Source organism: Salvia splendens, chromosome 14 (assembly GCF_004379255.2).
Source record: "Salvia splendens isolate huo1 chromosome 14, SspV2, whole genome shotgun sequence".
NCBI classification, from domain to species: Eukaryota; Viridiplantae; Streptophyta; class Magnoliopsida; order Lamiales; family Lamiaceae; genus Salvia; species Salvia splendens.
This window is the reverse complement of record NC_056045.1, coordinates 14118076-14142297: the sequence shown is the minus strand read 5'-3', so window position 1 is coordinate 14142297 and position 24222 is coordinate 14118076. Positions and strand designations below refer to the sequence as shown.

Below are 24222 nucleotides of genomic sequence, written 5' to 3'. Positions count from 1 at the left end.
TATTGGGTCCTGTTCCCATCCCACTTCCTCTTCTCTCGGGAATGATGTGGTAGAGGTAAGGCCAGTGTAGTGTTCTCCGTCACTCTCTCCTTGGGCATAGCTACCTCAACATTTAGCGCAAGGCCCAACGCTTCTGCATATGTAAGTCTCCCACGACTAGCTAACACCATCTTTATCTCATGCCTTAGACCCTCACGGAACTTCTCGGCCAGTTTCTCGTCAGTATCAACTTGTTCAGGTGCATACTGGGTCATATCGCAGAGTGTGCGATCATATTAAGTCACCGACATGCGCCCTTGGGTTAAGTTATAAAACTTAGCCGCCTTCGCCTTTCGGTAGCTCTTTGGCACGTACTTGTTATATATTGCCTCCTTGAAATTCTCCCAAGTTATTCTACCCACTTGATCTCGTGGCATGGTCTTCATCTTGGTATCCCACCAGAAGTCAGCTAACCTAGTTAATTGGTAGGTCACACAAGTCATTCGTTCTGCATCGTTGCACATTAGAATCGTGAAAATACGCTCTAATGCGCGTATCCAACTTTCAGCGTTTTCCGACTTTCCCATTCCATCGAAGACAGGTGGTTTTTGTTTCAGGAACAACTTCACAATTTCTCGGTCTACTTGAGGCGGAGGAGGTGGTGAAGGTGGTTGTGGCGTTGTTTGCGCTACAATCTCGTCTACCGTCGTCTGAGGTGTAGGCGCCCGGTTCCCATTCCTTACATTACGTCTTGGCGGCATTCTGATTTATTACCAATCAAACGGGTTATTATCGCACTTATTCAAATCTATCAATAGTCATGTTGTATAGTTGGAAAGGTCATGTAATATTTCACAAGTAGGGATCAAGAGACAATTGTACAAAAGGACAAAAGATAATTGTGTCATGGACAGAGTAAGACCATAGTACCATGGTGTAGCAAAAGATGTTCGCACAACAGGATAGCAAAAGACATTTGCACGATAGAATAAAGAGAAACAATTGTATCATGGATTAGCAAAAGATGTTCGCACAATGGGATAACAAAAGACGTTTGCACGATAGAATAAAGAGAAACAATTGTATGATGGATTAGCAAAAGATGTTCGTACAATGGGATAACAAAAGATGTTTGCACAACAGAATATCAAAGGACGATTACACAATAGGATAGCAAGAACGATTGCACAATAGAATATCAAAAGACAATGGCCCAACAAGGTAGCAAAATTAGAAGTTTCCATAGCAAAACATTGCCTCCAAGAGGTCTTAGTATCAATCACAACCAAGGAAGAAAGAGCCAAAACGTGGAAATAAAATGAATAATAGTCTAGCAAAAACAATACGGTATCAAAACAAGGGAAAAACGAAACAATCTATCCCATGACTATTGTTCCTAAATTTCTCCTTCCTCCCTCTCCTCCTCCTACTCGGTCTCACCATCAGTCTCCATATTCTGGTTTCATTCTTCCTCGAAGGGTTCCTCCTCGTCATCTTCCTGAGCGCGTACTGGTGAAGGGACTGTCGTGATTATCTTCTCGACCTCCCTTCCTATTCTTAAAGGGGCCGAAGTGCGCATCCCGGGCCTTGTTCTTCTGGGCACGCGCGAGACATGTGTCTCACTATCGTATCGATACTTCTTTATGAGAGCTTGATCCGGCGGAAAGATCTGCGGAGGTGGGGAACGCGGTGGTCCATCGGTTGCCCTCACTAAGGCCGGAAGTAGTACTTCTAGAAGGCCGGGCAAGTCCCCTCGCGGTGTGTACTCGGGCGGACTATACCATGTGAACGATTCTGCCGCCTGAGCGACCCATTGGCTCCAAGAGGGCGGTAGGGTGTGAATAAGCTTTGCAATTCCAGCATGGTGGGTGGCTCCCCCGAATGCATAGGCATCCATTCATAGTTCCAAAATTCAGTGACGTAACTCATGAGATCGATCTCTCCATCCCATTTGTATTCTCGGTACTTCTCAACGGGGAGGTTCCTATTTTTGGCGTAACGATTACGCATTTGAGCAAAATACGATCCAGCCATCTACATAGAAGGAAATCTCAACATCAACTCAAAGATAGGAAGGAATAAGGAAGATATATGGCTCAATATGATGTTGAGAGTAATAAGTAGATGCATATGGATGCGTATATAAGATAGGGGTATGATAGTTGTATCACTCCAAGAATAAACTTTCGCTCTCAAGGTAATTGGTTCGTTCATTTTGTTTGATTTTGTATCTCGTCATATCACAGTACGTCAACTTCTGTTTTCCCCATAGGCTACTTGCTTCGTATTTCATAGATCCACGTTTATTTTCATCGCGAAATTATTTATTGCGTACTCTATAGGTACGTATGGTTACACGCAAGAAGTTCATCATCATAGGCATTGTATTTCATATTCTATATCTTTGTATCTATTAAAATCAGCAGGTATCATACTCAGCGTTCCACAACTCCCAAGACCATGTAAATCACACCATATATGGATAAAATAAATATTTTAATTTTCCCAACAATCACAGAAGTTCAGCAAACCTTCACATATTTTCCTCATCAAGTAAGATACAATTTCTCATAGTTGACAATATTCATCATATTATGTTTCACAATCAAAAAGAGCAACCTCACATATCATCCCACATTTTTAAAGAAAAAACATGAATATTTTCAAACCATCATGTAAGAATCAAAATTTTCCCACTGCAACTTTCGATATTCAATAATCCAATCCCATAGTCACCAATTTTTTTTACATCTTTCTTCGCGGTTGGGCGTGACGAGTCGTGGTGTTGAGCCTTCGATGTTTAACCCTTAGTCAATCAATACAAGAAAAGATTTTGACTCAAAAGGACTCTTGGGTCCAGATCGGAAAGAAACTGAGGCTCTGATACCAAACTGTCACGACCGCCCTTTGGGGTTAATAAATACGGGCGATCGTGATTAAAAGGATTAATAAACAGACAAAGAGAACTAGGGTTTCAATAACGAGTTGGGCCAAAAATTAATATTCAAAGAAAATGACCAAGAGTTTGACATTATCCAACAAAAATCCCAAGTATCCAATATCCAAACGATTCAAATTGGAGGCCCAACGAATGATAAGTAAAAGCAAAGTCACAGCGGAAACGACGAAGAGAAAGAGCGACGTCATGTGTGGAGACACAACGACTCTCATAATTCAAAGATAAACAATCCATTCTCCAATTTACTTGCTCAACCCCACCATATTCTAGTCGCCGCTCAACCTGCACATAGGGAAAACACATGCAGGGCTGAGTACTTAATATACTCAGTGGAAACATGCCGAAAATAGTTGATAAAAGTTATGCCATCCATACCATAGTGAACTCGAGTTTTACATTTAGAAAAGAAAATCATCGAGTATCATAAAAACAGTTTTATAACCTGGCCAAGCAAAACAATCTCTCCACTTTCTCAACAATCAATCATTTACATCCTCTTACCATAGTGCGACGAAAGTGTGGCAACACTATTCGCCCACGAGACCGGCCGACTAGCAAGGACGGCTCACGATCCCATATGTGTATACTAGCCTGATAGGGTTTGCGGCCCTACTCAGACCTGAATTCGTTTAACATAGCCCTATAGCCTAATGGAGCGAACTCACAAACTAGGCATCATGAAACAATCTCAACATAGCCCTATAGCCTAATGGAGCGAACTCACAAACTAGGCATCAGGCGACAATCTCATCATCAAAACAAACATGGCATGACATAACAATTTAAACCACCCTTATTCCACCATAATCATATTTTTGAAAGCGTAAAAGAGTTTAGTAAAAGAAAGTCCACCTCGACTGCTTAAATTCTCAAGTACTCTATTCCCTTTGGTATCACGATTCACTTGCGATGATTCACCTTTAACATTTAGATAATATATATATCAACACACTTTTCAAATGCATAAATAAAGATGCATGCATCCTAAGTAAAGTCTTTTATCTCGTTTCTCGATTTTTGCATATTTTCAATTATTCGGCGGCCGTTTGTGCCCAAAAATTCCTCCGTTGGCTCCTCGTACTTTCCTCCAAAATGTAGAAATTAATCCCAATATTTATTTAAGCGCTCTTTGAATTATTCCGGAGATTAGTTAAATATTCGTCATGATTAATTATCGGCCCAAAACTTAATTATTTCCCCACCTTATATCTCCAATTAAAATTTAAAGCCCAACAAAATAAAAAGAACCCAAAAACATCCAATTTTAATTTGTGAGGCCCAGATCCTTTTTCTTCCCCCATTCTACACGCCTCTCTCACACTCTCTGTATCTCCCTCTCTCTCTCTTCGACAATTTGAAGAATTTTCTCAATTGGTTGTCGCCTCCGCCGATTCACTCCTCGTCGTCGGCCGCTGCTCATCGGGAGGACAAATTGCGGCCGCCATAGTGCTGTCGGCACAGTCACCGGGTCAGGCTTCGACAGCTTCCTTCGACAGCCCGAAAGACTCCTATCCCATGAAAGGTAAGTTCCCCTTATTCAAGTTATGTTCTTTTGGTTTTGATTGTGTTGTTTAATCGCGGTAAAAATGGAAACAAGTAAAATGGATCATCTGTATTTGAATATAGTCGAGAGGATGCTAATCGTGTGGTATGGTTATATTAACTTAACGTTTAATTTATCATCATCACTGTTAATGATCTGATTAGCATATTTTACGACTGCAGTCCGTACACTTGAAGTCAATTAATATAGCAGAAACTCAATTGTTGATTGAATATGTGGGGAGTGAAGTGTGATGATGTGTTGGGAGTAGAATGCGATAATTCATGTTTAGAATTGGGTAGGAATTTTACCTCTGTGAATTGAATTTGGTTGTGGAGTTCACAAAGCTGAAAAGGGAGATTCTTTGAACGCGGGAGTTTCGATTTCTGTTGATAGCAATCTGATGTTAGATTCTGAAATAGGAGTAATTTAGGTACAAATCGATGGAAGAATTGTTTACCTTGAATTGAAATTTAGCAAAATGGGTCTTGGTTTTTCTTGCTTGCAGAGAACGTGTAGAATAGGAAAATAAACTGAATTGGAGATTTAAAATAGTGGGATGGGTGGTTTGGATGTGAGAGAGATTTGGGGAGAGAGGGGACGGTTTTTCCAACGTGGGGAAGGAGACAATCTTTCGAATTCTGCTTTCTTCTCTTTTTTATTTTGGATAAATTTGAATTTATTTGATATTTATTTGCAGATCACGGAGGATGAATATCTCATGACGGAGGAGGATAATCTTTACAGAATCTCTAATTAAAATTTGAATTAATGCAGCTTGGTGACCAAGTCAACAGGGAGAAGATTTAATAGATTAGTTTGATTCACGGTCCTTTGTATTTTATTTAAATTGTGCAGCCCACAATTTATTTATCACCGGACTGGATTTTTGTATTATTTATTTAATTTAACGTATCCAACACGAAATCGAGTCCAATGAATATTCCTCACGGAAAGGAATTATTTAAATTCGCATTGTGATTTACTTCACAATTTCTAGCTCTAGTAATAAATTGTCAATTATTCACAAACATTTTATTTTACCCCACATCAATTATTCAAGCAGCCACGCCACATAATCAACAGAGTTGACCCAGTCAAAATTCCAACTCAAAATTAGGTCACGGAAATTATCCAACAACAATTCCACTCGACAATTAATCCACGGACTTCGCAACATTAAAAGCATTAAATGCAAGTGTTTTAGGGTTCGAAAATTATGGTTCAAAAAGTGGGGCGTTACAAAGGTAGGATTAATTTAGATAAAGTTTCACATGTTGAATTGGCCGTAGATGCTAGTATAATTATACTCTCTCCCTCTGTCCGCAATTATATGTCTCATAATTCAATTTTCATCCGTCCGCCAATAAATATCTCATTTCACTTAACTCCATCCGTTCCATGTTAATAGAGTCATTTTTCTATTTTGGGAAGTTCCAAGTTAATTGAGTCATTTATATTTTTAGCAAAAAGTAATTCTCACTTTTACTTTATTCTTTCTTCATGTCTCTTACTTTATTCTCTCTTACTTTTTCCACCATCCATTTAACACACTATTCTTAAACTCTGTGCCGAAAAGAAATGCCTCTATTAACAAGGAACGGAGAGAGTACTATATTTAGTAAGTGAACCCTACATTCCACTAACTCATTCCACTCAAATTTTATTATAAAACTAGGAGTATAAAAGTATGACTCACATTTTATGAATTTTTTCTACCACTTTACTTTATAAAGTCAAACAATTTCTTAAAACTCATGTCGGTGTCGGTAAGGTATGAGATATTTAATCATGGACGGAGGGGGTACTATATTACACGTGACAGAATCTTGATTTGGATTTCTCATGTTTATGCTCAACTGCATGCTTAGAGCATCTGTAACGCAAGGGGCCGGGCCGCATCTCGCGAGTCCCGGCCCGTCCCGAGCGTTGCACGGAGGAGAGTCACGGCCCAGGCCCGTCTCGGGGCCGCGTTCCCGGCCTGTCGCGCGTCCCAGCCTGGGACGACGTTGCACGGTGACGGGCCGCAACCAAATTTTTTTTTTTTTAAATTCGAAATTTTTTTCTATAAATACTACTCCATTTTCATACACATTCAACTTCATATTCAACTTCAAATCTCTTCCTAGAATTCGAAAAAATGCCTCCACGTCAAAGAATATTCGAAGATCAAATGTCCCGGTCGTTAGCAGAGGCGCTACCGGCAATACAAGAAGAAATCAACAACGAAGTTGAACGCTACCAAGCTGTTATTCAAGCTTGGAACGAACAACAAACCTGGGTACCACGTACCCGGATGTATATTCACCGAGACCGTGAACAAGCTGCCTTGCTGCTTTTCACGGATTATTTCTCTAGAGATCCGCGATGGAGTGATCAGATGTTCCGTCGCCGGTTCCGGATGCGGAGGCTGTTGTTCCTACGCATTGTCAACACAGTTGTAGCTCGTGACCCGTATTTCTGCCAAACTATATTTGATGCTGTGGGCCGGGAAAGTATATCGACGTTGCAGAAATACACGTCTGCCATTCGTCAACTCGCTTACGGAACTACATCAGATATGTTCGATGAGTATCTCCATGTAAGCGGGCCTACTGGTCGGGAGTCCCTCGCTAGATTCTGTCGGGCAGTCGTCGAAGCATTCAAGGATACGTACTTGCGAAAGCCAACGACCGACGACGTTAGGAAGTTGGTCGACATGCACGAGCGGGCCCACGGCTTCCCGGGGATGCTTGGAAGCATCGACTGTATGCACTGGCAGTGGAAGAATTGTCCAACGGCTTGAAGAGGACAATACACTAGCGGGCACAAGGGCACACATCCCACGATTGTGTTGGAGGTCGTTGCCGATTGCAGATTGTGGATCTGGCATGCCTACTTTGGTGTCGCGGGGTCCAACAATGACCTCAGTGTGTTGAACGAGTCTCCATTGTTCAACGACTTGTGTGCTGGGCGAGCACCGAACGTAGAGTTCACGGCCAACCACCGTCGGTATAGTATGGGGTACTATCTGGCAGACGGGATCTACCCTCGATGGCCCGTGTTCATGAAGACTATCACAGCTCCGACAACCGATCGGAGGGCAATGTTTGCCCAAAGGCAAGAGACGGCTCGGAAAGATGTCGAGCGTGCATTCGGAGTCCTCCAAGCGCGGTGGGCTATCGTGAAGGGAGCGGCCCGTGGTTGGCAGCGGTCAAACATCGCCGACACAATGTATGCATATATCATAATGCATAACATGATCGTTGAGGACGAGCAAGATAACGTCACTTTGTGGAGCGACGATCCGCTCGCCAGCACCTGGAGCAACTACGTTGTCACCGAGCCGCCCGTGTAGGGCCTTCCTCACGACATCCGCAATGTCATGGCCCGTTCAGCTGCGATGCGCCAAGAGGAACAACACACTCGCCTCCAAGCCGATCTAATCGAAGAAATTTGGACTCGCACCAATGTTTTCCAAAATTGACGTTATGTTTTTATGTATTTTATTTTCAGTTTTAAAATTTCTATGTTGTAATTTTGCAGTATTCGATGAAATTAAATTTTCCGTGTTATAAATTTCCAGCTTTTTTTATTTTACGAGTTAAATAGGTTGAAGTTGTCAATAGTGTCATTTATTAGTTGCGGCCCGGGCCGCAACCTGCAGGGTTACAGCAGTTGGGGCCTGGGCCGCAACTGTAGAGGAATGATGACGTGGAGGGGACTTGGGGCCGGAAATGGGACGGGGTTAATGATGCCCTTAGACTTAAATTATAAGCTTTTATTCATTTTCTAAATCTGTTATGAACAAAAGATGTGTTTTAACTTTTCCACAAATCTTAAGAAATTGTTTGATCTTATGTTTTTGCAGTTCGGGCACTACTCAGGGGAAGCCAAAGTACCTACCCTTCAACGATGATTTGGTCGAAAACACCATGCAAGTTTATAAGACCTCGTTTGCCTTCAGAAATAGGTAATCAAATTCAAAAACATCAACAATATCATGTTTTCCAAAACTGATAACAGCGCCATCCCTCCCAAACAGAGAATACCCAATCGACAACGGAAAAGCGCTCCAATTCATCTACAGCAGCAAGCAGTTAACCACCACAGGCGGCCTCCGAGCCGGCACCGCCACCACTCACCTCTTCAGCAGCCCCGACGGGGTCATCTTCGGCGGGAACTACCACCACTCCTTATACTGCCACCTCCTCTGGTGCCTCCTCCACCGCGACCACATCCAGCTCATCTCCTCCACCTTCGCCGACAGCATCGTCCACGCCTTCCGCACCTTCGAGCACACCTGGCCCCACCTCGTCGCCGACATCCGCCGCGGCTCCCTTAGCACCCGCATCACCTCCGCCCCGATCCATTCCTCCATGGCGAACCTCCTCCTCAAGCCCGACCCCAATCTCGCCGACGCCATCCACCAAAAATGCCTAACCCTCAGCAATTGGTACGGATTGATCCCGGCGCTGTTCCCTAACGTCAAATACGTCTACGGCATCATGACCGGATCCATGGAGCCCTACATTAACAAGCTCCGCCGGAGAAATTCCATTAGTCAGCGCCGATTACGGAGCTTCTGAGGGTTGGATCGGAGTGAATGTGAACCCTACATCGCCGCCGGAGGAGGCAACAATTGCGGTGGTTCCGAACGTCTGCTATTTCGAATTCATCCCGTTTGATTCGGGCGAAGAGGCGGTGGGGCAGACGGAGGTGGAGATCGGGAAGGAGTACGAGGTGGTGACGACGAACTTCGCGGGGCTGTACCGTTACAAGCTGGGCGACGTGGTGAGGGTGGAGGGGTTCAGCAACGGGACCCTGGAGGTGAGATTCGTGTGCCGGAGGAACGTGGTTCTCAGCATAAACTTGGACAAGAACACGGAGAGGGATCTACAGGTGTGCACTGCAAAAACTTGTTTTTAAAATTTTAAAAAATAATACTTCGCTCCCTGAAATTTTGTCACATTTTTTTTTATTTCTGTTCATCCCAGAAAATTTGTCACATTTTACAATTTACGATTTTTAGTAATTGACCTCACATTTCACTAACTTATTCTCACTCACATTTTATTACAAAACTAATACTCCACTTTAAAAATAGGATCCACGTCCTACCAACTTTTTCAAGGCGCAAGAGAAACAATATAAACACCATTTGAAGCGTTGGTGGTGTATTTAGAAACACAAATTAGCGTCATTAATTATATTGAAAAATGTCGTTAACGATTCTTTTGGTGGAGGTGTCGTGGCGGCTAAGGTGGAGGTGCGTGGAGGCGTCGACGGAGCCGGCGAGGTACGTGGAGTTCTGGGAGATGAGCGGAGAGGCGAGCGACGAGGTGGTGGAGGAGTGTTGCAAATGCTTGGATCGGTCGTTTGTGGACGCGGAGGATAAATGGGATTGGGGCGCAGGATAGTAAAGAGGGGAACGTTCCAGAAGGTTATGGATCAGTTTGTGGGAATGGGGGGAGCGGTCAGTCAGTTCCGCGTTGCGTCGGCCATGCTAATGGGAAGCTCATACAGATATTGGCGGCCAATGTTGTCAAGACTTGCTTCAGCACTGCCTATTGATTTTCCTTTTTTTCACTTCCTGTATGTGTGCATGTGTTACTATAATTACTCCTAGCTTGTTAAGTATTGTTTGTGTCATGGTCACCCTACAAGTTTTAAATAAGTTTCACTTTCTAATACACTTTAAATCAAAGTCAAAAATATAAAACTAAAATTGTTTAGCCACCAACTCAATTTTAATAAAATACAGCCGAGTTTTTTAGACGGAAATCCCCATAGTGGAGATGACAACGGGATTTTCTTTTTTACTCTACATATTTTATCACTTCTGCCTCTTCTCTCATTCTCACCTTCTTTGTGCTACAACCTAATTCTCTGCCCGATCCATTCGCCGACTCCTCCAAGCGTGGCGCCACAACTGGTCCGGAGTCCGGACCATCGTCTCCTCAAAAGTGCCGTTGCCCGGCAAAGCTGCTCATTTTTATAGTTCGTCTTCTTCATCTTCTCCATTCAAACTCTGCCCTTCATTTTACTCACTTTTCATGCTAATAACTGAATCATTATTTCAAAAAATAATGTATTTTAGGCAGTATAGGTACATAGCTGAATAAATGGATTTATTTTAGAGACATAATGTTTTAGAAATTTTGGCTTCTATATGACTAATTTAATGTGTATAGTTACTTTTTTTAGTTGCCTAATTAAAGTGATCCAATAAAAATTAATTTGGGCTAAAAGTATATTTATTTGTAATGGAAATAAGTGTAAAGTCCGCTGCCTTCTCGGCGAGGCTTCTGATCGGAGCAGGAGACGTTGCCTTCCAGCCCTGCATCATCTGGGTCAGGGCCAATCTCTTCTTCATTGCTCTTTCTCCCTCAAATTTCTTGTTTTGCTGATTTGTGTTTGATACAAAAAAAGTGATGAACCAACGTGTTGGGGTGAGAGGGTGGATATACATATAACGCCTGCAACTGCTTCGTCAAATTTGCTTGTTTGCTTAGATTCGGCAAAACTAACTTTCCTCTTTCTCAGGTGGATGACTGGACTAGATCATGGTAGAAATCTCAGTAAAGGAAATTTCTGATTTGAGCTCCTCAAAAGTGGGTTTCATCACCAAGTTTTGTGCTAGATCATAGTTTAGGCCCAAAGTCTATGCTTAAAAATTCCTTTGCCTTGTAGAAGTAAAAGAGGTTGCTAAAAAAAATCAGAGATCGAGATGCTTAAGAAAATAATATGGAATTTTTTCTTCTCTAGGATTTTGAATACTTGATCCAAAAAAAACATGAAAGAATATGGGCTTAAATTTTTGGCTATACAAGCTACGTTCTTTCAAATCAATTAAAAGTGATAGGAAAAGTTGGGGTATTATAATTTCTTAGCCTTGAAGATAATATATTTTTTGTCCTCCAAGCTAATATACTTTTCACTTTCTAACACTCCTCCTTAAATTGAGTAGTTGGATCTCTGATACTCAATTTAGCAAAAAGTAACTTTTCCCTTAGTTACATTATTCTCTATTTTTTCTTTCTTTCCTATTTTAAACTTATTTCTTAATCTTTGTGCCAAAAAAGAAGTGATTGTACTACTATTGAACGGAGGGAGTAGTAATAAGTATTAACTATGAAGCTTTGAAATATTAAATAAATGAGTTAAAAATGTGATTTTTTTGATAGAAGTTAGCCGTAAAGTTCCAAAATTAAGAATTTATAGAATTTAATATTTTGAAAAGTAAATAATCAAATATAAAATTATGAAACTTTTAAACTTGAAACCTTGAATTCAATTAGTATTAATAAATCATATAGACGAGTTAAGATTATCTGATTATATTTTGATATTGAATAAACGAGTTAAGATCATGTGACTATATTTTTATCGAGGTCAATTGTAACGTTCCAAAAATTAGACATTTAAAAAAATTAAAATTTTGCAAAGTAAATAAAAAATCAAAATTATGAATTCTTAAAATCAAAATCGTAAACTCATTTAGAATTAATATTACATATATCAAATATAGATGTATTACATGTTATATTAAATTGAACTAAAGATTCTAATATTTTATAATAAAAAAATAAAATAAAATATCAACTATATATATTTTAAAATTTTAAATAGATGAGTTAGGAACATGCATTATTTTTTTTATCAAGGTTCCACTGTAATATTCCAAAAAGTTAAGAATTTAAAGAAAATATAATTTTGTAAACAAAGTATTCAAATAAAACTTATGAAATTCCTAAATCAAAACCATAAATTCAATTAGTATTAACACATCGTATATCAAAATTTCATTTGTTTCATAATATTATGAATTAAGCTACATATTCTATTATTTAAACAAGAGAGAAAGTATTAACTAAGTACTTTATGATAGAGTTTCGACCATAACACTCCAAAATAAAAAATCAAGATATTATAAGTTGGACAAAATAAATTTACGGTGTCCTTTTAAGAATTTAATAATTTTAATTTATTTTTTTATTTTATGAAGTTGGGTAGTGGTAATCAATATCTAGTGGTGCTAGGATTGCTATTATGTTGAATCGTGCCCCATTTGAGTCTGGTTTGATAATGTCCTCAAGAGAATCATGAAATAAAGTTTTATTATTTGGAACCTAGCTAATTGGAATTTTATTCCATTAATAATAAATAAGCATTTCTTGCAGAGTCCACTTTTGGAGTAAACAAGATATTAGTTAATTAAGTCCTTAGCTAACTAATAAGGCTCGTTTCATGCATTGGTTATGAGGTGAATTTTTATATTTTCGGAGAACTAATGTGTGATTTTGAGTTCAGGTGCGTAGAATCTGTCGGGTCCAAGAAAATAGTGCAGATATACTAGGCAGACGTAAAAATCAAGCAGAATTTGAAGTGAAGTACCACAAGCCGCCAAACTGACCAAGGAGAATCATGAAGAAGGCGACAGGAGCAGAAAATGGGAGAAAGAGTAGATTTCAAAGATCCTTCTTTAAGGGTACAAATGTCAAATCATGAGGCATACCCTAGGGATTTGAGTCTCAAGCCTCCCTATATAAAGGGATGAAAATTGAAGAATGAGGCAGCTCCTTCTTAGCTCAAGTCTCCCGAGCTCAAATCACTTCAATTCTTAGTGTCAAGTTTTGCGCACTTGGAGGGGAGCTCAATTCCAGCTACTGGTGGTGTTTTAGTTCGTGATACTCGTGTCCCACCGCTCTACGGAGCGAAGAAATAATTCTAATTTCTGTTTTAGTTTTAACTTTTATGCTTTGAGACATTCGTTGGTGTTTGAACTTCGTTTCAGTTGAATTCTGTAGGTGTATGTTGTTAATTCTGAAGCTTGACGTCGGATCTCGTTTTGAATCTATTTTGGGAATTTGAATCATGGATATTTCAGCTGGTTTTCTGTTGGATTTTGTCTTGTTGAGCCTTGTTTACTCTTTGTTGGATGCTTTTCGCAATTGATAGTTATATGATGTTTAGATCTAGTTTATTGACGTCTAATTCTGCAGATCCATGCTTGTTGAAGTCTTATTTCAGTAGATCCATGTTAGATTAGAGTTTAACTTCTTAGATCTCACACTCTCTGATTAGAATCTGCATTAATATGGCATGTTTCTGTTCGGAAGTCATTTCTGCTTGGTCAGATAAAGTAGATCTGGTAGTCCTAGCTTGAATTTCGTGTCCATGTCTTGTCTCGAAGCATGCTCTGTTTTAATGGTTTTTTATGTTTTGTTCTACTATATTTTTGGTTGATTACATGAAAAAGATGAAATTGTTAGCTGTAGAAAATCAGATCTAGAGTTCTTTTGCTTTATGCCTTTTCCGCAGCTTTTCTGCTAGAATCGTTAGTTAGAGAAACTGGTCCCACTTTACTTAATACAAAATTGAAGGCTAGTTTTTTTAGTTATTTGTATCATAAAAATAATAAATGAAGTGTGAATTAGGAGTCAAATAAACAGAATAATAGAAATTTTATCGGGTTTCTGGGCCAGTCCATCCGGTTTTCGGTTTAGCCCTATTCGGGTAGCGGGCTCATCGGGTTATATTTTTATCGGGTTATAAATTTCCAACCCCAACCCTCTAAATTTAATGAGCTATTCAGATCAAACCATCAGTTACGGGCTGCACTGACATTCCTACATGAAATTTCCTTTTAAATAAGAAATGTTATTCTTAGAGCATCTCCAATGGGAAATGTATATTGAGAAGGTATATTTCTTATTTACCTTCTCAAAAGGTTATTATACCTTCTTAAAAAGTAATGGACTCCAAGGAAAGAAGGTAAATTAAAAAGGCAAACAAAATAACTAACTTTTTACCGTTTCTATAAAGAAGAGGTAAAGATACCTTCTCAAAATGAAAGAAGGTATAAGAGCATCCACAATGGTGCGGAATTCCCAGCGGAATTCCTCGCAGAATTTCCAAAAACACCTCCTGCCACGTCATAAGGAATTCTCACTGCACTGCCACGTCATAAGGAATTCCCACTGCACAGTGGCGGAATTCCCGAAGAAATTTCCACAATTAAAAAAATTCACAAATTCACGAATTAAACAATTTCTGGAAGTAAGAAATTTACGGAGTTAAATAGTCGACACAAATATAGGAACCGAATGAAATGAAGTTCAACGGGATGTATATATAGGAACCGAAAAAAAAACATTTAATGCATTAAACGGGAATTTCGCGCGGACGTCCGCCACGGAATTCCCGCACGCCTGTGGGAATTCCGCGTGGACGTCCGCCATTGCGGATGCTCTTATACCTCATCGAATACCCTTTCTATTGGAGCATGAAATTTTATGAAGAAGAGATAAATATGGTAGTTATTTCTCTTTACCTCTCCATTTACCCTCTCCCTTGGAGATGCTCTTAGAGGCACCGGAAGGAGAATATAATTTATAACTCTGAATTTGGTGAATTCCTTGAAAATGCAAACATTCTCTAGTTTGTAGTAGTAATATTTTTTATACTCCTTCCGTAAAAAAATACATAAATTAGAAGAGAGAAATAAAAAAAAGTAAGAAAGATGGGATAAAAAGTAAGAAATAGAGAAGAAAAAGTGGATAAAGTAGGTGAAAAAATTTACATTTTTGAATTCACACTATTTTTTTTTACCTTAAAGTGGTTGAATGAGACTATTATTTATGAATGAAGAGACCGTAGAGATGAGAGCATATAATTGACTTCGAAAGGTCATGTATCTATGTATTTACAAATGCACCAAGACCAGGTCATCTTAATCAATAAACTAACATATATTGTAAGCTTAAAGGGATATCAAAATTCAGAACGACGTCAATTAATTTGGCCACCTAACATCAGTCTAAACACCTCGATCCGCGAAGTCTTTTATATAGGTCAATTACTCTTTATTAGTTTTTATTTTGAGTTAAACTCAATTCAGTATACAAACAAAATGATTGATTATTGTTTAACTTAAATTTAATTACTTCTCCCTCCGTCCCATATTAGGAGCTCCGTTGACTTTTCTGCACTCGTTTTATAAAAATAATAATAAATAGTTAAAGTGGAGAAATAGTAAATTAAGAGTGGAGAAAAGCTTGCGGGACTCCAAATATGGGACGGAGGGAGTATCTTCTTTGAAGATATACTCCATGATATTCACATACATTTACGTGTAAGTTAGAGTTGCGAAATAAGATGAAAGGTGAGAATATGAATGACATGTTAATTGGTTGTAATAATAATAGGAAAATTCTGACTCCAAGAGTTGCATTTCCTACATCCTTCATGAATTAGGTTAATCAGGTCCAACCATGTCGTTTTCTTAGATTATTATTTTTCATATCTGACTATGATAGCAGTTGGGGTATTCAAATTAAATGAACTGTTTAAGTATCCAAATTAAAAGAACAGTTTAGGTATTGAAATTTCATGGAGTATATAACGTGTTTACGTACTAATAATAATTATAGATATTATAATAAACCAAATGACCAACTTGTTTCCATTTTGTAATTTCATTCCACTTTCAAATAGTATTTACAATTAATTTTCACCATTGTTTCTAGCGGTCGGAAAGATGACACGGGGTTCTGAACTTCTGATTGTCATGAAAACGACTAAAAGCAGTGATTTTAACATGCATTTAATCGTGAAATTGATGGGATTGGAATATTGTGCATTTCAGATTTATTCAAAGTTGTACATTTTACATCATGGTTTAGTAATTTTCCATGTTGGTGTTTTCAAATAGACGTCAATGTTTTGAATCTACCTAAAATTAGAGAATGCTAATTTCATAATAATATTTGAAGAGTATTCCCTGACAAGTCTTTCCTGGGAAAAGTCCATGAAAGAATTTTCTAACTCAGAGAGAGGCTGTTCTTTACATTAATCCCATTCATTAATACTGATCAATCATGAATTCTGCAGGGCCTTGAATTTGAATAAGCTTGTTATCTACTATGAATCTCAGGGGAGAGAAATATGTCAGGTTAGTACTATCACAAGAAGATTGCTCTGTTGTTGCAGATTCAATGAAAACTTACATGTATATACTTAATTGTTGTTGCAGATTCGATGAAAACTCGGACGGAAACTCGAAACGCAAACTGTTTGGGATAACCAAACCAAGCTTGAGCTCAATCACAAGTGGAATAAGAAGAGGATTCGACACTAGTGGTGCGAGGTTTGGCTGGAGCTCAATCAAAGCTGGAATAACCCCAGGATTTGTTCAAAGTTTGAGAAGTGGGAAGAAGAGGAGAATTCTGGATCCGCAAGGGAATTTTCTACAGAGATGGAATAAGATATTCGTGTTTTCCTGCATCATCGCTCTCTCCCTCGATCCTCTCTTCTTCTACATTCCTGTGATCATCCGCGACCAATTTTGTCTGTCTCTGGATAGGAATATTGAGATAATTGCTTGCATTCTTCGTTCATTGGTAGATATCTTGTACATATTTCACATTCTTCTGCAGTTCCGGACTGGCTTCATTGCCCCCTCCTCCCGCGTGTTTGGGAGGGGTGAGCTGGTGGAGGACTCGAAACAGATTGCAAAGCGATACCTCTGCTCCTACTTCATTATAGACATCCTGTCGATTCTCCCTCTGCCGCAGGTGGTGATTCTGATGGTCACACACATTGTCAACGGCCCTGTTTCGCGCGTCACCAAGGAGATGCTCAAGGCCGTTATCTTCTTCCAGTACATTCCTAGAATATGGCGGATATACCCTTTGTATCAGGAAGTTACTAGAACTTCCGGCATCTTTACTGAGACAGCGTGGGCGGGAGCTGCTTTCAACCTCTTCCTCTATATGCTTGCTAGCCATGTAGGACTATTTCTTTTTCATTTTTTTTTTCTTTCTGTTGTTTGTTGAACATAAATACATACATGATGTGTCAGGTGTTAGGCGCGTTTTGGTATCTGTTTGCAGTGGAACGGAAGGAGTCGTGTTGGAGCGATGTATGTGGGAAGAGCAGTGGTTGTAATGTGGATGGTTTGTACTGTTTAGACATAACTGGAAGCAACAACTTGGAGTTTCTAAATTCTTCATGCCCGCTACGGGAGCAAGATGAGTTAAATTCTAGCGAATTCGATTTTGGGATAGCGTTGGATGCTCTTCGGGCAGGTGTAGCTGAACATAACTACTTCTGGAGGAAATTCTTCTTCTGCTTTTGGTGGGGTCTGCGCAATTTGAGGTAGGTTTTGAAATTGAATGTTGTTGTATGAGTAATGAGTATGCAGATTAAGTAATGTGCACTTACATGTGATGCAGTTCATTGGGGCAGAACCTGAAAACCAGCACGTTTGTGGGGGAGATTATGTTTGCGATTGCTATCTCGGTCATCGGCCTCATTCTGTTTTCCTTGCTTATCGGCAACATGCAGAAGTATCTGCAGTCCATTACTACTAGGGTGGAGGAGATGAGAGTGAAACGCCGCGATGCAGAGCAATGGATGTCACACCGCATGCTCCCTGAGCACCTTCGAGCTCGTGTGAGGCGCTACGAGCAGTACATATGGCAGGAAAACAGAGGCGTCCAGGAAGACTCGTTGATCCGAAACCTCCCCAATGACTTGAGAAGGGACATCAAGCGCCACCTCTGCTGGACTTTGCTCACAAGAGTTAGCAATCTCAACTCAATCTCATCATATATAATACTCTCTTCTCTCCGTTCCTTGTTAATAGATGCATGGCTCCAGAGTGGTTCACTTCAAAACACATATGTAGTCACTTAGTACATTTATATCGGATCGGCTGTCATCACAAAATCTATTGATAATTGATACTGTATTATTTTAACTCAAAATATGAGTTCTGTAATGAACCATCTCCTCAACTCTCAGTATATACATGTATAGGTGCCCATGTTCGACAAAATGGACGAGCAGCTTCTAGACGCTCTGTGCTCCCGCTTAAAGCCGGTGCTCTACACGGCGGACAGCATCATAATCCGGGAGGGAGATCCAGTGGATGAGATGCTTTTCATAATGAGGGGAAATATATTGACAGTGACCACAAACGGAGGGAGGACTGGGTTCTTCAACGCGGTGGGCCTAATGGCGGGAGATTTCTGCGGGGAGGAGCTCCTTACGTGGGCGCTGGACCCCAACTCCACGTCCAGCCTTCCCATCTCAACAAGGACAGTGCGAGCTGTGAAGGACGTGGAGGCGTTCTGCCTGATGCCTGATGACTTGAAGAGCGTGGCGTCGCAGTTCAGGCGCCTCCACAGCAAGCAGCTGCAGCAGACCTTCAGGTTCTACTCGCAGCAGTGGAGGACGTGGGGCGCGTGCTTCATACAGGCCGCGTGGCGAAGGCATTGTAGGAGAAAGACGGAGAGGGCGATCAAGGATGCAACGTTACATGCGCCTAGTTTGGCAGCCACCATTTATGCCTCCAGATTTGCTACAAACATGATAGGGAATATGAGGCGTGCCCATCATGTACCCTCCCCAACCTTGCTACCTCAGAAACCATCTGAACCTGATTTCACTTCCTAAGATGCTTCTTATGGAAACTGGACTTCTTACTAAGAATAATACTATACTAGCTACATATGCATTTCTTTTATTTTTATTCATCTACTGTTGCCTGCTTCTGTCTGTGTATTGTGATCATTTGTGATTGTCTTCTGTAAAGAGAGTGAACAAATTGTGCTTCTGCTCATTTGTGGTTGTCTTATGTAAAGAGAGTGAACGAATTTGTGACATCAAACCCATCAATTTCTGTTTTTTACTCGTAATTTTGGATTGGTAAAAGAGTTCATGTTATTCTACTAGTGACTGATTATAATATTCAAATTGAACTTAAGGGGTTCAATTTAACAAATAAAAGTTCGAAAGGTGTGAAATAACTTCCAATTACTAGAGATTCGTTACCTCTTTGAAATACATATTTGGTTTGTTTTTCCTCTTCTATAAATTGCCGTTTTGAGGTGCCAAACGATGGATTTCGAATTCCTTGCAGCCGAAATGGGTATAGTGTGTGGTTCTTGCAGCTAGGACGAGCAGGAGCTCGGACTTTTCTTCCAATTCTTCGTACAATTTTCAACTAATCAAAAACCACCTCTGATACGTGAATATCTCCAAGAATATCTCCAAATCTCTCTTATTTAGTTTAGTATTGATTTAGCATATCTTTTCATATTTATTAGGATTATTTTCTTGTTCCTTAAGTTAGGGTATCCACTATTATAAATAGTGGACATAGTTATTCTTTTGAATCATTCAATCAAGAAATAAACTACTTCCTCTCAATCTCTCTATTCTCCTTTCTCTCTCGTCCAAATCTTCCTCCAAACTCTAGTTCTTGCGAAATCGTCCGGTTGAGGAACTTCTTCCTTAACAACCTCCCTCGAAAATAAATGAAATTTGCATAATTCTTATGAACAGTGGCGGACCCTTGCTGATTCAAAGGATTGAACAAATAGAAATGGGAAGAAATAGAGTCATTTCTGGGTATTTATTACAAGCCGACATATCCTTAATCTTAACTTATTCCCTTTTTTCATCCTCGTGTATTGGTTTGCTTATAGGTTTACAAAAATGTGGGTTACATATAGGATGATGTCCTTTTTGAATTGAATATTTTTTGCCTATATTATCTTCATCATTTATATAAGCACATGGTAAAGACAGCCTAAAAATTCAAGTATCATATAATAACAATGTCACGATAAAATCCTTAAGACGCAAAGAAAAGTTTAACTAGTTATCATCAGAAACAAGGCATAGACAATGTCGTGGCAGTCATATGATAATGTAAAACACATACGACTAAAGGAGAGAGGTCCGGCAAACAGGTCAAGTAGCATTCTTTCCCAGCCACTGGTGAACGCAGTTAGCATGAAAGCAGTGTCCACACTGAGTTATCACACTCACCTTCTCCTTCTCAGAGTAAGCCTCTAAGCATATTGAACACGTCTTACTCTTACAACCTTGCTTACCTTCACTAGCCATAACTAGTTCGGTGCATCCCACAATCTTGGACTCGTCGAGCCTTGTTGTGGAAGTGGCTGCAACCTCTTCTTCCACAACATTTCTTTCTCTCATCAAACTCAATAAGAGAAAGCAAGACAGGGAACAACAACCTAAGCTCATTAGAGCATGCGCAGCGGTGGCGTCCGTCGCCACCGCCGTCCGCCGCCGCTGCGCTCGCGCCGCTGGCACGGCGCTGCTCGATGTATCGAGCACGTCCGTGCCAGCGGACGCACACGTGGCGGCCTCCCATTCGTCAACGGCTCGACCGTTGTGTTTAAAAAAAATTTATTTTTTTTTTAAAAAATCGGTTTTTTATTAAAAAAACCGATAAAAAATAAAAAAAAAATTTCACTTCCCCAAAAAAATATATCCGTTTATAACCGTTTTTTACACCTTTTTCATTTTTTTTTTCATTTTTTTTACCACAAAAATACACACTTTCATCTATAAATACCCCCAATTTCACCCCAAAAATTCACATCAAACTACACAACTCTCATCATCATTCTCCAATATCCATTCTCATCTCCATTCTCTCATATCCATTTTCATCTTCATTCTCTCATAGCCTACAACATCACTATGTCCGGCCAAGAAGATAACCCTTCGGGCTCCCACGGTTGGAACCCCAAATGGTTCAGTTCACAACCGTTTCCTAGTCCGGAAACGGAATATTCGGCCCCTCCTCAAACCCAAGATTCGGCCGTTCCGGGTGGCTACCGTCCATACCCAATCGACGACCAAGGTGCCTCCGAAGGGCGCTACGGGTGGACACCGGAGCCTAGGCATCGCGCCCCTTCCCAAATGCCGATTCCTCCATCTCGCGCCGGTGTCCGCACACCGTACTCACCGGCGGAGATGGAAAGATTGTTCAAGGCGTACTTGGAAATCTCCGAAGATGCGGTGGTTGAAACGAACCAATCCGGCGATCACTTTTGGTGGCGCGTCTCTAGCCGGTACAATTCAAACCGGCCGCCCGGAACGATCGAGCGCAACGAGAGTATGGTGCGCAACTGCATCGGCCGAGCCAACGAAGAAATTGGCAAGTTCAACGGCTATTTCATCCAAGAGTCCCGTAATGCCGGGAGCGGCCGAAGCGAGGTCGACATCATCACCGCCGCGCTGAGCACCTACCAATCCATGAACGGTAAGTCGTTCAAATATCTTAACGTTTGGCAGGAGACGCGGACGCACCCGAAGTATAAGGGAGGCATAACATCCTCCTCTAGCGGCTCCTCCAAACGATCAAGGTCGGTAGCCCTATCCGACTCCGGCTCGAAAGAAGTGGCTAGCCAACTCGCCGAAGCTAACTTGGGTAGCCCCGACGCCGGACCGAGCGGTTCCCAACGCCGCCCCCAAGGAAGGAAGAAGGCGGCGGCCAACCGTCGTCGCGGCTCGACTCCCGAAGCCACTCCCGCTCCCTATGTGCCACATCCACCCCCGAACAACTCGCTGTGGATGCTCTTAAGCCAACTCAATATGGCCGATAGGTCATCTATGACCCCCACGCAACTTGAAACACACGAGACCATGATAAAAGGTCTCCAAAAACAATTGGGGTTGTTGCCGCCGGATGAGTAGTCTTCCTCGGGTAATATTAGCCAATAATTATGTAATTTTTAATTTTTAGTATTTTAATTATGTAATTTTTAATTTTTAGGATTTTAATTATGTCTTTTTTATTTTATTCGTATTTTGTAATATTTATTGTGATTTTTTAATGAATTTTAGTATTATGGAAATGTTTATGTTTAATTGAATATTAAATTAATTGTGCTTGTCCTTGCGGAAGAGCACAGTTGTGGGTGTTGTGCTCTTGCCAGAGAGCAGACATGAATAGTACCGCCCGGGCCCACAACCGTGCCGCTGACAAGAGCACGGTTGTGGATGCTCTTATAATCAGGCCAGGTAAAGTCAATGCCACTGTAACTATTTTGCCTATTATCTTTGGTCCCCATCTACCTGCAGTACAAAATAGTTTCAGAGGACAATTAAAATAAAATACAATAAGTTTTCTGCAAAACTACTTTAAAAAAGAGCACTCATATGTTATCTCCTTACTATGTTTATCTTAGTGTTGTATAACCATTTATTTAGAGAGAGAGAGTGTTAAGGAAGAAGTTCCTCAACGGTAGATTCCGCGTCGAACGTCGCGGGAGCTTTTGCCCGTCGATCAATCCGGCATAGAAATTAGGGTTTGTGCGTTTGTGCACGTTGAAAAGAAGAAGAGTGAGAGAAATAATTATGATTTCATTGATTGATTCAAATGAATAACAATGTCCACTATTTATAATAGTATTATTAACTTAATGAGCAAGACAAAAGATATGAAAAAGATATGTACTCCCTAAATGTCTAACTAAATAATGCAACAAAATAATAATGCAAGATATGAAAGATATATTGAATAATGAACGTATCAACTCCCCCACGGTTGAAATCCACCTTGTCCTCAAGGTGGGAACCACGAAACAACGAAGAGAGTCGAAGACAACAAAAGCTTTGATGTATCCCCTCCTAGATCAAACGTTTCTGGTCGCTGCGTTGGAGCAATTGCGGCATCATTCGACAGTTGCTTCATACGTGCAACTAAACAAGTAGCCACATCATGAACTAAGGTTTCCTTTGCTTCTGTCTCAAATATAGAGTTCGTGGAATGTACTCTTTCCCGTTCATCACAACGCTCATCTTCAGCCAAAACCAATGACACTTTCTCATCAACTTGGTCTCGATTCTTGTTTTCACCATTAACTTCAATCCTATCATTCCCCTCGCCAAGATGCACAAACTCCACTGAATCGACCAATTCAATTGGAACCGAAGTGTGATCACTGTAATCCTGATTTGGGCTGCACGGCGGTGGGATCCGGGCTGGTAGGGTCGGTTCATCTTCAAACAATTCCCCCTCCTCTCCATTGACATTGGGGCTGCACGGCAGAGAGATCGCGACTGGAGAGGGCAGGACAACCACTACCATCTCATCTCCATCATAGGACTTGCGGTTGAAGAGCATGACTTCGCTGCAGCTCTTATCTTGGACCTCATCTACTACATCGGCCTCATCTGGTACGACGACGGCCTCCAATGGGCCTCCTCTGTACAGCAGTACCGCAGCAGCCGACAGTTGCGCTGCTGAGTGGTGGTGACTCGTCAGTGGACACCAGCCGATAGCGGGCTGCCCGGTGTCGGGCGGTTGTCCAACAGGTTGAATCGGGTCCTGCTTTTGCGGTCGTGCTGCAGGGAGCCCATAAGTTGGCACTCCATATGGAGGTCCCGGATCCGGTGGCTGAGGTATGCGCTGCTGGTAGAGTTCATACCCCGAATATACCGTCGGTCCATTGGTGTAGGACGGGTACTATGGATGCGTGTGCAGCTGTTGGGTTGCCGGATACCAGTAAGAATTAGGCTGCGGGAACTGCCGTCGGGGCTACATTTGTGTCGCCCTACATGTGAGCTGCCGCTGGTAGGTTTGGGGAGGTTGCAGCGGTTGGTGGGTGATTGGAGGCGGAGGCTGGTAGCAGATGATCTGGAATTGCGGCTGTGCGGCGGCGTACATTAGAGGTCCATCAGGGGGTCAGGTTCCGGGCGCAATAGAGGGAGCGTGGCTGCTGCCCTACGCTCATGCTCAAGCAATCGAGACTCAATTCTGGCAAACCTAGCGAGAATATTCTCCCATGTTGCTGCTGTTGAATTCAGTTGCAAGCCTTCGAATGCCTGCGATATCTCCGGCCATGAACGAAGATTGACTTCGGCCATGAGTTCTTAATGAAAGCACCAATTGTTAAGGAAGAAGTTCCTCAACGGTAGATTCCGCGTCGAA

General features: G+C 41.0%; 2 protein-coding genes and 1 pseudogene across 2 annotated transcripts; 2 read left to right on the top strand and 1 right to left on the bottom strand.

The window, feature by feature from the left end:
• Nucleotides 1-275: 275 nt before the first annotated feature.
• Nucleotides 276-740, bottom strand: LOC121764226. Its single transcript, XM_042160281.1, has one exon. The coding sequence runs from the start codon at nt 738-740 to the stop codon at nt 276-278; it is 465 nt and encodes a 154-aa protein (XP_042016215.1).
• A 7523-nt stretch (nt 741-8263) lies between these two features.
• On the top strand, nt 8264-9869 carry LOC121764225 (annotated as a pseudogene).
• A 6285-nt stretch (nt 9870-16154) lies between these two features.
• Nucleotides 16155-19158, top strand: LOC121766079 (cyclic nucleotide-gated ion channel 1-like). Its single transcript, XM_042162416.1, has 5 exons — nt 16155-16416; nt 16498-17251; nt 17326-17621; nt 17699-18047; nt 18285-19158. The coding sequence occupies exons 1-5, from the start codon at nt 16388-16390 to the stop codon at nt 18921-18923; spliced, it is 2067 nt and encodes a 688-aa protein (XP_042018350.1). The 5' UTR covers nt 16155-16387; the 3' UTR covers nt 18924-19158.
• The last annotated feature ends 5064 nt before the right edge of the window (nt 19159-24222 follow it).

Coding starts and splice junctions, on each gene's coding strand:
- LOC121766079 (XM_042162416.1), top strand. CDS start 16,388: ATGAATCTCAGGGGAGAGAAATATGTCAG. Junction 17,252..17,325: donor TCTATATGCTTGCTAGCCAT/GTAGGACTATTT, acceptor ATGATGTGTCAG/GTGTTAGGCGCGTTTTGGTA. Junction 18,048..18,284: donor GCTGGACTTTGCTCACAAGA/GTTAGCAATCTC, acceptor ATACATGTATAG/GTGCCCATGTTCGACAAAAT.
- LOC121764226 (XM_042160281.1), bottom strand. CDS start 740: ATGCCGCCAAGACGTAATGTAAGGAATGGGAACCGGGCGCCTACACCT.